General features: G+C 41.4%; 1 protein-coding gene across 1 annotated transcript; it reads right to left on the minus strand.

Annotated features, from left to right (window-relative positions):
- Window positions 1-9,273: 9,273 nt before the first annotated feature.
- On the minus strand, window positions 9,274-11,709 carry LOC138895891 (uncharacterized). Its single transcript, XM_070180642.1, has one exon. The coding sequence runs from the start codon at window positions 11,707-11,709 to the stop codon at window positions 9,274-9,276; it is 2,436 nt and encodes an 811-aa protein (XP_070036743.1).
- Between the last annotated feature and the right edge of the window lie 407 nt (window positions 11,710-12,116).

A 12,116-nucleotide genomic window follows, 5' to 3' on the forward strand; every position in this document is an offset into this window, starting at 1 on the left:
AGAGGGAATCGCCACCTAACGGGTTTGAAATGCGTTAGGGCACCTATTTGCATATAACTCTGGTTTAACCAATTTGCGTCACCAAAGATCGGCTAAGGGCTCAAATTACCTTGAAGAGAAGGTGTTAGGCACTTTTCGAGGTCCACAACTGTGGGTCCTGACCGAACATGAATTATATGAATTAGTCAAATAGTCAGAGAGAAAAACAAGAAGTTTAAAAAAATCATTATTAGAAAGTCCTTGAGTAAACACAAATAATTGGTTTAAAGACAAGATGGGGGTCCTAAGTCTTTTAGCCTAAAGGATCACCCCGTGCAACATAAATAATACTTCGTAACTCCCTTGAGGTGGGGTGTTACTTGCATTATTCAGCGGGCATAGACTATCATCTCCTGCTACCAGATTACTCTCTTTAAGTTTTTACCTAAAGCGCACTAGTTGATTCTATACCGTGCCCTATGCGTGCACTACCCATCCCATGCCTATGGCCCAGGAGGCGTTTGGACCTCTATTTTGGATGGTTTCTAGACTTAGCTTAGGCTGCTCAAAAATGATAAAACTAGGCGACATACAAAATAAGTTGGACTTCATGTAAAAGCAAATAAGGGCTTAAGTTAGTCTCCACACTTAGACAACAAATGCATGCAAACAAATTTTTCACATTAAGCGTTAGACAATTTTAGGATTGAGGCAAATTAAAGCCATTAGGCCCTATAGACATGGTTTCTTTGTGACCTTGGGATTCGAACATGCAGGCAGTTTCAGATGCAAGATGTTACCTTAGATACAATTTCTAAGTGACTACACAATTGCCTACTAATTATGTGTTATAAGCGATTAAACCTATAGACATGTTATCTAGGTGATTTACGCAGTAGTTGGCAGTGATAACCACGGAAGATATTCAGAATTACTTAGTTTGATCCTATAGGCATGCTTTCTAATAATGGCAACGAAACAGTGTCGAAGTTCAACATTAGCACTTGAAAGAAACAAGCATGATAATAATTAAGACTTATTTTAGACCCTATAGGCAGGATTTCTATAGTCATAATTGGGACTGATTTTAGATCCTATTGGCATGGTATCTAAATTGTAGATTAGGTAACATGTAAATTAATAGGATCCTATATAGCCTAATGCATGTGCACATTGAGATATTGGTCATTTAATATCCTATAGGCATGGTTTCTAACAGGTAAAAGCATAACACATTTGAGCAAAGTAGAGAACCTATAGGCAGGATTTCTAACGCATAATAACTGAATGCATTTGAGCATAATAACACATTTGAGCAAAGTAGAGCACCTATAGGCAGGATCTCTACCCATTTTACTGCAAGTATTAAGATAACCCCCCTTTTCCCAGTTTTACTAATACCCCCAATTGTTATTACAACATTATTACAGACCCAATGAATGGCATAAATTATAGAATAAAATAACTATAGTGAGCCAACAACAGGCCCAAAGATATACCCAGGAAGGCCAGGCCTTCATTCTCATGGTTCACAACAGCCCAGAAATTACATCTTCATTGACATAAGGCAGCAAGAAACCAATTGATTCATCTAGTAGGTAAAAAACAGCGTTGAGCAAATAGAAGCAAGACCCTAGTGTGTCAGTGTTCCCAAGGGCTTCAAGAATCCAGGGCAGTGCTCACACTAGGGAGGTTGATAGGGGAAATTCGGAGAAAGACTAAGGACCAAATCCTAGTGTGTCAGAGTTCACAAGGGTCTTAATTGGACCCCACGTAGTGCTCACACTAGGGAGGTCAAATGATAGAGCCTAAGTAGCGTTGGCTTTCAGCCGGCTAAGAATAAGAACTCAAAAGAGTCCAGCCAGTAAGGGAATAGACTAAGGTTAAGGGACAGCACTGAGGGATACAAGCAGATTCAAGTTGAGCACATAGAACAGGTAGTAGAACATGCTTAGGTTTTGAGAACAGACTTAACAAAGTTTCAGAAAAATAAGTTCAACACATAATGCATATACTAACAAGACAGGTTTGCAAGATTGATGTACACAGAGTCATAGTAAGAAAAAGGTTCAGATTATGCTAAGTGTAGATGCTAGTGTCCCAAGAAGGGATCATATCAATTGGCAACAGAACTTAACAGAATGAGAACAAATTAAGGCAACTATTGGGAAGTCAAGACATGGTAGAAGCATACAGGATCAAACATGCTACATGTCATCACAGCAAGTTCAAAAATAGACTTATGCTAGACACTTAGTGAATACATTCATGCATAGTCATCTAATCCATAAAAGGGGATGTGAAAGCATGTTCAAGTAACAGGGTTAAAAGCAAATTTAAACACTAAAGAGATGGCTAAAGTGCAAAGGTTCTAAACATCATTAACACATAGGCTAGGGAGACTTAAAAAGAAATTAATTAGCTCAAATCAGGTCTAAGCATATTTCAAACTACAAACGTAATGGAATTAAGATTAGAAAGGCCTAAAACTAAAGTAAGACAGTCAGAATTGCGCACGAGAACAACCCAGAAACGCATTAAACCACAACCTTCAGAAGCAAAAATATATGCTGATGACAGGTAAATAGGAATGAAATGACAAAGGTTTGGTAACTCACCAGTTAAGCAAAGAACAAGAAAGAACGGAAGTCCACAGTGTTATGAATATCAACAAAGAGCAAGAACCCGGAATTTCTGGCATTGGCTTTTAGCCGGCTAGGAACCAGAATATAAAGCAAGAGTATTCGAGAACAAAGAGCACGCAACTTTAATTTTTTTTAGTAAATTTCTTAATGATTCCCCCCTTCTCCCAAAGAGGAATGGGGAGGGGTTTATATAGCAGTAGAAATCGAACACCCAAACAAGGAAAATCATCAATCAAATACTAGAAAGGAAAGAACATCACATGCAATCGAAATCAGTAAGGAAAAGAGAGAAATTTCAAAACCCTAATTTTAGGGAAAGTACAAAAATCGGCAGAATCTAAAAATAAAAAATCAAACGTTGCACAGAATAAGATGAATATAGACAGAAACATCGCTTAAAAGCAAAGAATCGAACCAATTTTGGTTCGATCTAAAGAGATCTGAAACCCTAATTTTTAGGGTAAGTAAGAATCAACAGAGATACACAGAGATTCATATCCATAATAGAACAAGAATGAACATAGACGGAATAGTAGAAAGGTCAAGAAGTTGAATCGACTTTGGTTTGATTCTGATGAGATCCGTTTGCCATGTTTAGGCAAGCGGTATAGAGAAGGATCCAGTACCAGGGAAGAGTCGTATATGGCAAGAAATGGTCGTATAATTCCATGTCTGGTGAGATTAGGAGAGGGATTTAGAGGAGAAGACGGGTAGGGTTTGTCAGAGAGAGGGGGGGTTTGAGAGAGTTCAATGACGGCAGGTGGTGAAAGTGATTTAGGGTTGGGGGACTGTTAGGGCAATTAAAAGGGAAGAGGTAATATGGGCCGTTGATCTCAGAGATCAACGGCCACGATTGGATGGGGGTCTTGGGTCGAGTTGGTTTAATTGGTTGGGTTGGTTTAATTGGTTGGGTTGGGGGTTATTTTGTTTGGGATTAGATGTTATTGGGCTGGGACTGGGTGGTCTAGGTCCGAAAATAGGTAAGGTTTGGGCCAAAATTTAAATACCCAATGTTTAATAAATAAATAATTTATAAAAATAATTAATAAATACCAAAAATATCATTTGTGCACTAAAGTGATTAAAAATAACTAATTAACATTATAAAAATATAAAAAGTCATTTTCTGCATAAATAATGTAATTATATATGCATGTGGGCTATTATTGCAAAATGTGCAATTTAGCCTTAAAAATGCAAATGTAGTTACAAGAAATGCACTCAAAAATATTTAAAACCTTATGCTGGTATAAATGATAAGTTTCGATGACTAAATCATCATAAAATAATTTGGGGGATAATTATTAAATATTTATACAATAAAAATGCAGAAATAAATTGGTTTAAAGTCTTTAAAAATCATGAAAAATTATGAAAAATACTTGTGTATGCTTATAAATCAAATGATGATGCATATGCACTATTTTGAAAGTATATATATATATATATATATATAAAATATGAGGAAAAAATTGGGTATCAACAGCTGCCCCTCTTTACCCGGGAATGATGAAAGAGTTGCCGGGTAAAGAAATGATGACCGATTTTGACCGAATGGGGTGATTTTGAAAAATATAGGCCGAACCCTGGTTTCTGAGTTGCCTGCATATCCCTGGTTTTACAGGGAACGTTGTTGTAGGAACGGACAAGCTTTCCTGGACAGGATGATATCGGGATTATAAATGGATCTATCTGGGGGGTGGATATGGATATTTGAATGGTTATCAGATGGGAACGGTAGTGCTTAGCCTTATGCAATTAAGGAGGTAGGGCTTAGCCTCATGCAATGGAAGGTAGTGCTTAGCCTTATGCAATTGAGGAGGTAGGGCTTAGCCTCATGCAAAGATTGGAGACAGTGCTTAGTCTCATGCAATGGAAGGCAGTGCTTAGCCTTATGCAATTAAGCAGGCGGGGCTTAGCCTCATGCAATGGAAGACAGTGCTTAGCCTTATGCAATTGAGGAGGCAGGGCTTAGCCTCATGCAAAGGTGAAGACAATGCTTAGTCTCATGCAGGGGAAGGCAATGCTTAGCCTTATGCAATTAAGGAGGCAGGGCTTAGCCTCATGCAAGATGGAGACAACGCTTAGTCTCATGCAGGGGAAGGCAATGCTTAGCCTTATGCAATTGAGGAGGCAGGGCTTAGCCTCATGCAAAATAGAGATAATGCTTAGTCTCATGTAGGGGAAGGCAGTGCTTAGCCTTATGCAATTGAGGAGGCAGGGCTTAGCCTTATGGAAAATGGAGACAATGCTTAGCCTCATGCAGGGGAAGGCAGTGCTTAGCCTTATGCAATTGAGGAGGTAGGGCTTAGCCTCATGCAATATGGAGACAATGCTTAGTCTCATGCAATGAAGAGATAATAAGTAGTAGCAGAGTATTTCTTAGCTAGAAATGTGTTTGCGTTTGGCATCTTTGTCGTTATGAAGATAGTGATCTTGAGGTGTGCACGTACTTGCGAATATTCCTTGTTCCTGCATCCAAAGGAAAATCATGAGTTCTACGGGGAAGGTTGGTTCGTGCCTTCGCCTGCTTGCTTTGCCTTGCTCTGCATAGAAATCCTGCTCGAGTTACCATGGGTAGCATCTGGCTGTTTCATAAAATAAAGTTTTCGAAAAATGTGCATGCATATGATGAATGTAGTTATTTAAAATACATTAGTATGCAATATCGGATAAATTAGATGAACCAATGACTGTGACACTTTAGAGACATTGCGACTTCCTTAGAATTTTGAGGGTCCTCCTCAAAATTCTACCCTAGTTTACTTAGGCAATTCTCCGACCGTTCTGCATATGATGACGTTGGCTGGACTTGCTCCGGAATTTTAAGGGTCCTCCTCAAAATTCTGCTCCAGTTTCTGGTTGTGGGGAAAATGAAAATCTTATTGAATTGTGACCAAACCCACAAGGCTGCCTACGTATCCCCTCTTAAACGGGAATCAGGTCAAGCGTAGTTCAGTTACATCAGATGAGGAAATGCAAACATTCTAAATATAATATCTTTTGACTGCATCTGAGTTGATAGGCTTTAGTCAAACCTCTCTGTCCATTTCTGCGAGTATGAGTGCTCCTCCTGTTAGTACTCTGTGAACCATGTAGGGCCCTTGCCAATTGGGCGAAAATTTTCCTTTGGCTTCATCTTGATGCGGGAAGATCCGCTTCAGTACCAGCTGCCTCGGTGCTAACTATCTAGGTTTGACCCTTTTGTTGAAAGCTTTGGACATCCTATTCTGATAGAGTTGACCATGACACACTGCATTCATTCTTTTCCCGACAATAAGAGCTAATTGTTCATAGAGGCTTCTTATCCATTCTGCATCACTGAGTTCAGCTTCTTGTATAATTCATAAAGAAGGAATTTCAACCTCGGCAGGAATGACAGCTTCGGTACCGTAGACTAGAAAATAGGGAGTTGCCCCGGTTGATGTGCGGACTGTGGTACGATACCCCAATAAGGCAAATGGTAACTTCTCGTGCCATTGCTTGTGGTTGTCTACCATCTTCCTCAGTATTTTCTTGATATACTTGTTTGCAGCCTCTACGGCTCCCTTCATTTAAGGCATGTATGCTGTGGAATTCTTGTGCTTGATTTTGAAGGTCTCGCACATAGCTTTCATTAGGTCACTGTTGAGATTGGCGGCGTTGTCGGTGATGATGGACTCTGGAACCCCTAATCGGCAAACAATACGATCTCTGACAAAATCTGCGATGACTTTCTTGGTTACAGCTTTGTAGGATGCAGCTTCGACCCATTTTGTGAAGTAGTCTATGGCCACTAAAATGAACCTCTGCCCATTTGAAGTGGCGGGCTCGATTGGTCCAATGACGTCCATTCCCCAAGCGGCAAAAGGCCAAGGTGCACTCGTTGCATTGAGTTCATTTAGTGGCACCCATATCATATCTGCATGTATTTGGCACTGATGACATTTCTGGACATACCTGATCCAATCTGTTTCCATAGTCATCCAAAAATAACCTGCTCTCAGTATCTTCTTGGCTAAAATGAAACCATTCATGTGTGGTCCGCAAGTTCCAGAGTGTATCTCTTCGAGCAGTTTGGAAGCTTCCTTGGCGTCAACACACCGTAATAACCCCAAGTCTGGAGTCCTTCTATACAGAATTCCTCCACTTTTGAAGAAATTGTTGGACAATCTTCGGAGCGTGCGTTTTTTAGTATGATTTGCATGCTCCGGGTACTCTCCTTTTGCCAAGTACTCCTTGATATCATGGAACCATGGATTCCCGTCTGCTTCTTCTTCAACGTGAGCGCAGTAAGCTGGCTGATTATGAATCCTTACCGGAATGAGGTCGATGAAATTCTTGTCTGTATGTTGTATCATGGAGGACAAAGTGGCCAATGCATCTGCGAACTCATTTTGGATTCTCGGGACATGTCTAAACTCTATCTTCGTGAACCTCTTCATCATCTCTTGCACATGATATAGATATGGTAATATCTTGATATTCTTTGTAGCCCACTGCAGCTGATTTACCAGAAGATCTGAATCACCAATTACTAGTAATTCTTGGATATTCATGTCAACGGCCAAATTGAGCCCCAATATGCAAGCCTCATATTCTGCCATATTATTGGTGCATGGAAAACTGAGTTTCACGGATACCGGATAATGTTGACCTGTTTCTGACACCAAAATGGCTCTAGTACCCACTCCTATGAAGTTTGCGGCTCCATCGAAAAACATTCTCCATCCGTCGTAGGCTTCGGCGATATCTTCTCCTACGAATGATACTTCTTCATTAGGAAAATACGTTTTTAGTGGTTCGTATTCTCCTCCTACAGGATTTTTCGCAAGATGATCCGCTAATGCTTGTCCCTTAACTGCCTTCTAAGTCACATAGACGATGTCAAATTCACTCAATAATATCTTCCATTTTGCTAGCTTCCCTGTAGGCATGGGTTTCTGGAAGATGTACTTCAAAGGATCCATCCTTGATATGAGATACATGGTATAGGCACAAAAGTAGTGCCTCAGTTTCTGGGCTATCCAGGTCAAAGCACAACATATGCATTCCAGCAGAGAATACCGTGCTTCGTAGGGTGTGAACTTTTTACTCAGATAATATATGACATGTTCTTTCCTTCCTGTCTCATCGTGTTGTCCCAAGACACAACCGAAAGCCCCATCTAATACAGAGGGATAAAGTAGCAGTGGTCTACTAGGTTCTGGCGGGACCAGGACTGGTGGTGTGGATAAATATTCTTTGATTCTGTCAAAAGCTTTCTGGCAGTCTTCAGTCCAACTGGTTACGGCATCCTTCTTTAACATTTTGAAAATCGGCTCACAGATCACGGTTGATTGTGCTATGAAGCGGGTGATGTAATTAAGACGTTCCAAGAAGCTCATCACGTCTTTCTTGTTCTTTAGAGGTGGAAAATCCTGGATAGCCTTGACCTTTGATGGGTCTAGCTCAATTCCTCGACGGCTGACGATGAATCCTAATAACTTTCTTGCGGGGACCCCGAAGGCACATTTTGCGGGATTCAATTTCAAATTGTACCTCCGAAGCCGATCAAAGAATTTCCTCAAGTCTGTTATATGATCTGTACTCTTCTTGGATTTGATGATGATGTCATCCATAAATACCTCTATCTCCTTGTGTATCATGTAGTGGAAAATAGTTGTCATGGCCCTCATATAAGTGGCCCCAGCATTCATCAGACCAAACGACATCATTTTATAGCAGTACACCCCCCACGTTGTAATAAAAGCTGTCTTTTCGGCATCCTCTTCATCCATCCAGATCTGATGATATCCCGCGAAGCAATCCACAAAGGATTGGAGTTCATGCTTAGCGCAGTTGTCAATCAGTATGTGTATGTTGGGTAACGGGAAATCATCTTTGGGACTTGCTTTGTTTAGGTCCCGATAATCGATGCATACTCTGACTTTTCCATCCTTTTTTGGAACTGGCACGATGTTAGCCAACCAAGTTAGATATTCAACCGCTCTGAGAACCTTAGCTTTGATCTGCTTGGTGACTTCTTCTTTGATTTTCAAACTCATATCTGGCTTGAACTTTATGAGCTTCTGCTTTACCGGCGGACACATTGGGTTGGTAGGTAGTTTATGAGCCACTATGGACGTGCTAAAACCGGTCATATCATCATAGGACCATGCAAAGATATCCTCATACTCCTTCAAGAACCGAGCATACTCTACCTTATCTGATGGTGATAGGTTGATGCTTATACGTGTTTCCTTGACTGTTTCGGAGTCTCCTAGATTAACTGTTTTAGTCTCATCCAAATTGGACTTAGGCTTGTTTTCAAAATTTCCCACTTCTCTGATAATTTCCTCAGGTATTATATCCTCTTCTTCTATTTCCTCTGAGTCACTATCCTTATGTTGTGTTGTCTCATTACATGTCACAGTTGTTGGTTCATCACGATAAGAAATAGTAATGGTGTAGAGAGAAAAATGTAGAGAATAGTAATAAATAATAAAATAGCAAACCATTGATAATTATCAAGATGTCAAACAAAAGCGATTTTTAATGATTCAAACAAATGTTTCAAAACAAAATACTGAAAATATTTTAAAAATGCTCATAAGAATTGTTTTCAAAATAAATGACACTAGCAGCCAGGCTACCCCGGAACTCGACGGGCCCTTGATGGTGTGGCAGTTCAGTTCCTGAGAACAGCTCCCTTCTCCATTGTCTGGATGACGAGGCCTTCTTCCTCCTCCTCCTCAACTATTACACTACAATCCATGTTTTCATCTTCCAAGAACAGATTCCTTAAACCAGCTAGAATTTCATCTTTTTCAGATCTCCACATCATATCGGCCTGATGGAAGGATTGGCTCAAATGTGGTACCAGCTGCTCAAGAGGGTAATAAGGACCACGCCATGGCAGTGACCAATTCTGATACTCGTGCCAGGTGTAATGATATCCCAGTCCAAAGGTCGTACCGTGACGTTTTAATTGTATTGGTTTGGTGATCCCTTGGATATTCTTGCCAAGACCTCTGCCGGGTTCATACCCTATCCATGCTAATATGCTTTCTATTTTTCTACTCCACCATTTGTCCTTCTCGATTGCATTAACACGCTCAATGTGATGGTAAGTCTCTCCTCCTAACTTCCTTCTATTCTCCACAACCGGGACAGTCTGGTTGGTGTAAATAGGGTTACTCCCATCTCCATGAATGATCACCTCATGATGATTCCATTCGAACTTCACAGCCTGATGTAGAGTAGACGCTACAGCCCTAGTGGCGTGTATCCAAGGTCGTTCCAATATCATATTGTATGAGGCGGATATGTCGAGCACTTGGAATTCAACATCAAACCAAGTTGGACCCATTTGTAAGCAGTGGTTGGTTTCTCCGATTGTGGCCCTTTGAGACCCATCGAACGCTTTTACGTTCATAGTTCCTGCTCGTATCTCATGCAAACCTTTACCTAACCTCTTCAAAGTAGTCAACGGGCAGATGTTGAGACTTGAACCCCCATCTATCAAGACCCTGACAATGAATTTGTCTTCGTATTGCACTGTGATATGCAGCGCCTTGTTGTGACTCAACCCTTCCAGCGACAGTTCATCTTCGTGGAAAGTGATCTTATGGCTTTCCAATAATTGTCCTACCATGTTTGCCATCTCTCCACTGGTAATGTTGTTGGGTACATAAGCCTCATTCAACACATTCATCAACGCGTTCCTATGTGCCTTAGAATTCTGCAGTAGTGATAGAATGGATATCTGAGCAGGGGTTTTGTTCAAATGATCAACCACAGAATACTCCCTTGCTTGCACCTTTCTCCAAAGATCATCCGGGCCAGTTTCAATGATAGGCTGCCTGGAAGCGGCTTCTTTACTTGTTTCCCCCAAATGCTCGGGCGTGTAAACCCTACCAGTTCTGGCCATACCTTGTGCTGCACCAGTTTCTTCCATTTCCTTTACTTTCCTTCTCGCTTCTGCAGTATAGTCCCAGGGCACAACATTGGAATTAAAGGATGGTGTGGGTGCTATCATTACGGTGAATGGTGTGGTCACTTCTACTTCAAACGGAGTTGGCGTGGCTGAGGGCATTGTTACTTCAACCTCGAACGAAGTCGGTGTGGCTCCCTCAACTTCAATTGGTGACTGTATTTGTACCACAATACACGTGAGAGTGACTGGAGGTATTTTGGGATCATCCTCTCCTCGAATAAGCCTAATTGACCCGTCCGGGTCCCATTCTTCATCAGTTTCTACCACATTTACCCCCTCGCCCCTGTGATCTGGGAGGGGATTGTTGCGGACATTAGGTGCAGTCTCCTTTGCATGTATAACTTTGGTATCAATCAGCATCTGGATCTTATCCTTCAGAGTGTGGCATTCATCAATAGTGTGACCCTTCATGCCCGAATGGTAGGCACATGTCTTATTCGGATTGACCCATTGAGAGGAATTTTCCATGGCGACAATGGGAATGAGAGTGACATAACCGGCAGCTTTCAATCTCTGATACAACTGGTCAATAGGTTCGGCAATAGGAGTGTATTGTCGGGGCGGCCTACGGTCGAAATTTGGCCTAGGTTTTTGGTAATTTTGGCGGGCTGGTGGTGAGTGGTAACATGCTGGATGAGTGTTGTAAGTGTGGTAGGTGGTAGCGGGTTGTTGATATCTAGGAGGTGAAGGCTGATATGTGGGTGAAGGTGTTTGGTATGTGTGAGGAGATTTCGGACCTTGGGCTACCATCACGGCCACTACTTCCTTCTTTTTAGATATACCCCCCGATTGCAAGGCTTTGTTCGTAGCCTGGAGTGCCTCGAAATTTGTTACCATCCCGCTTTTGATTCCCTCTTCTATTCTTTCTCCCAATTTGATGATGTCGGAGAATTTATGATTTTCAATAACCATCAACCTCTCATAATATTGCGGATCCTGGGCCCGGACAAAGAATTTGTTCATTTGTTCTTCTTCCAATGCTGGCCTTACTTTTGCAGCCTCTGATCTCCACCGAGTAGCATACTCACGGAACATTTCTGTCGGCTTCTTCTTAAGATTCTGGATATATAAGACATCTGGTGCATTCTCTGTGTTGAATCTGAACAGATCCATAAAATCTGATGCCATGCTTACCCAATTAATTCACTTTTTTGGATTTTGACTGATGTACCAGGATAGGGCGTCTCCAGTGAGGCTCCTCATGAACAGCTTCATGCGGATTCTTTCATCTTTACCAACCCCTACGAGCTTGTCGCAATACGTCCTTAGATGTACCTTTGGATCGCCTATCCCATCGAACATTTCGAACTTAGGAGGTTTGTAACCCTCTGGCAGTTCTACGTCCGGTTGAATACATAAATCCTCATAGTTCAAACCTTCGATGCCTTTACCACCTTCGACACCTTGGACTCGACTTGTAAGCTTCTTAAGTTCCTCCGCCATGTTCTTGATGAGTAGGTCCTTCTCGGCAGATTCTGGTGTGTACGGGGTTTGTTATGAAATGTGGGGTAAGGTTTCTACATATATAGGGTTAC

This window comes from Nicotiana tomentosiformis, chromosome 7 (assembly GCF_000390325.3).
Source record: "Nicotiana tomentosiformis chromosome 7, ASM39032v3, whole genome shotgun sequence".
Lineage (NCBI taxonomy): Eukaryota > Viridiplantae > Streptophyta > Magnoliopsida > Solanales > Solanaceae > Nicotiana > Nicotiana tomentosiformis.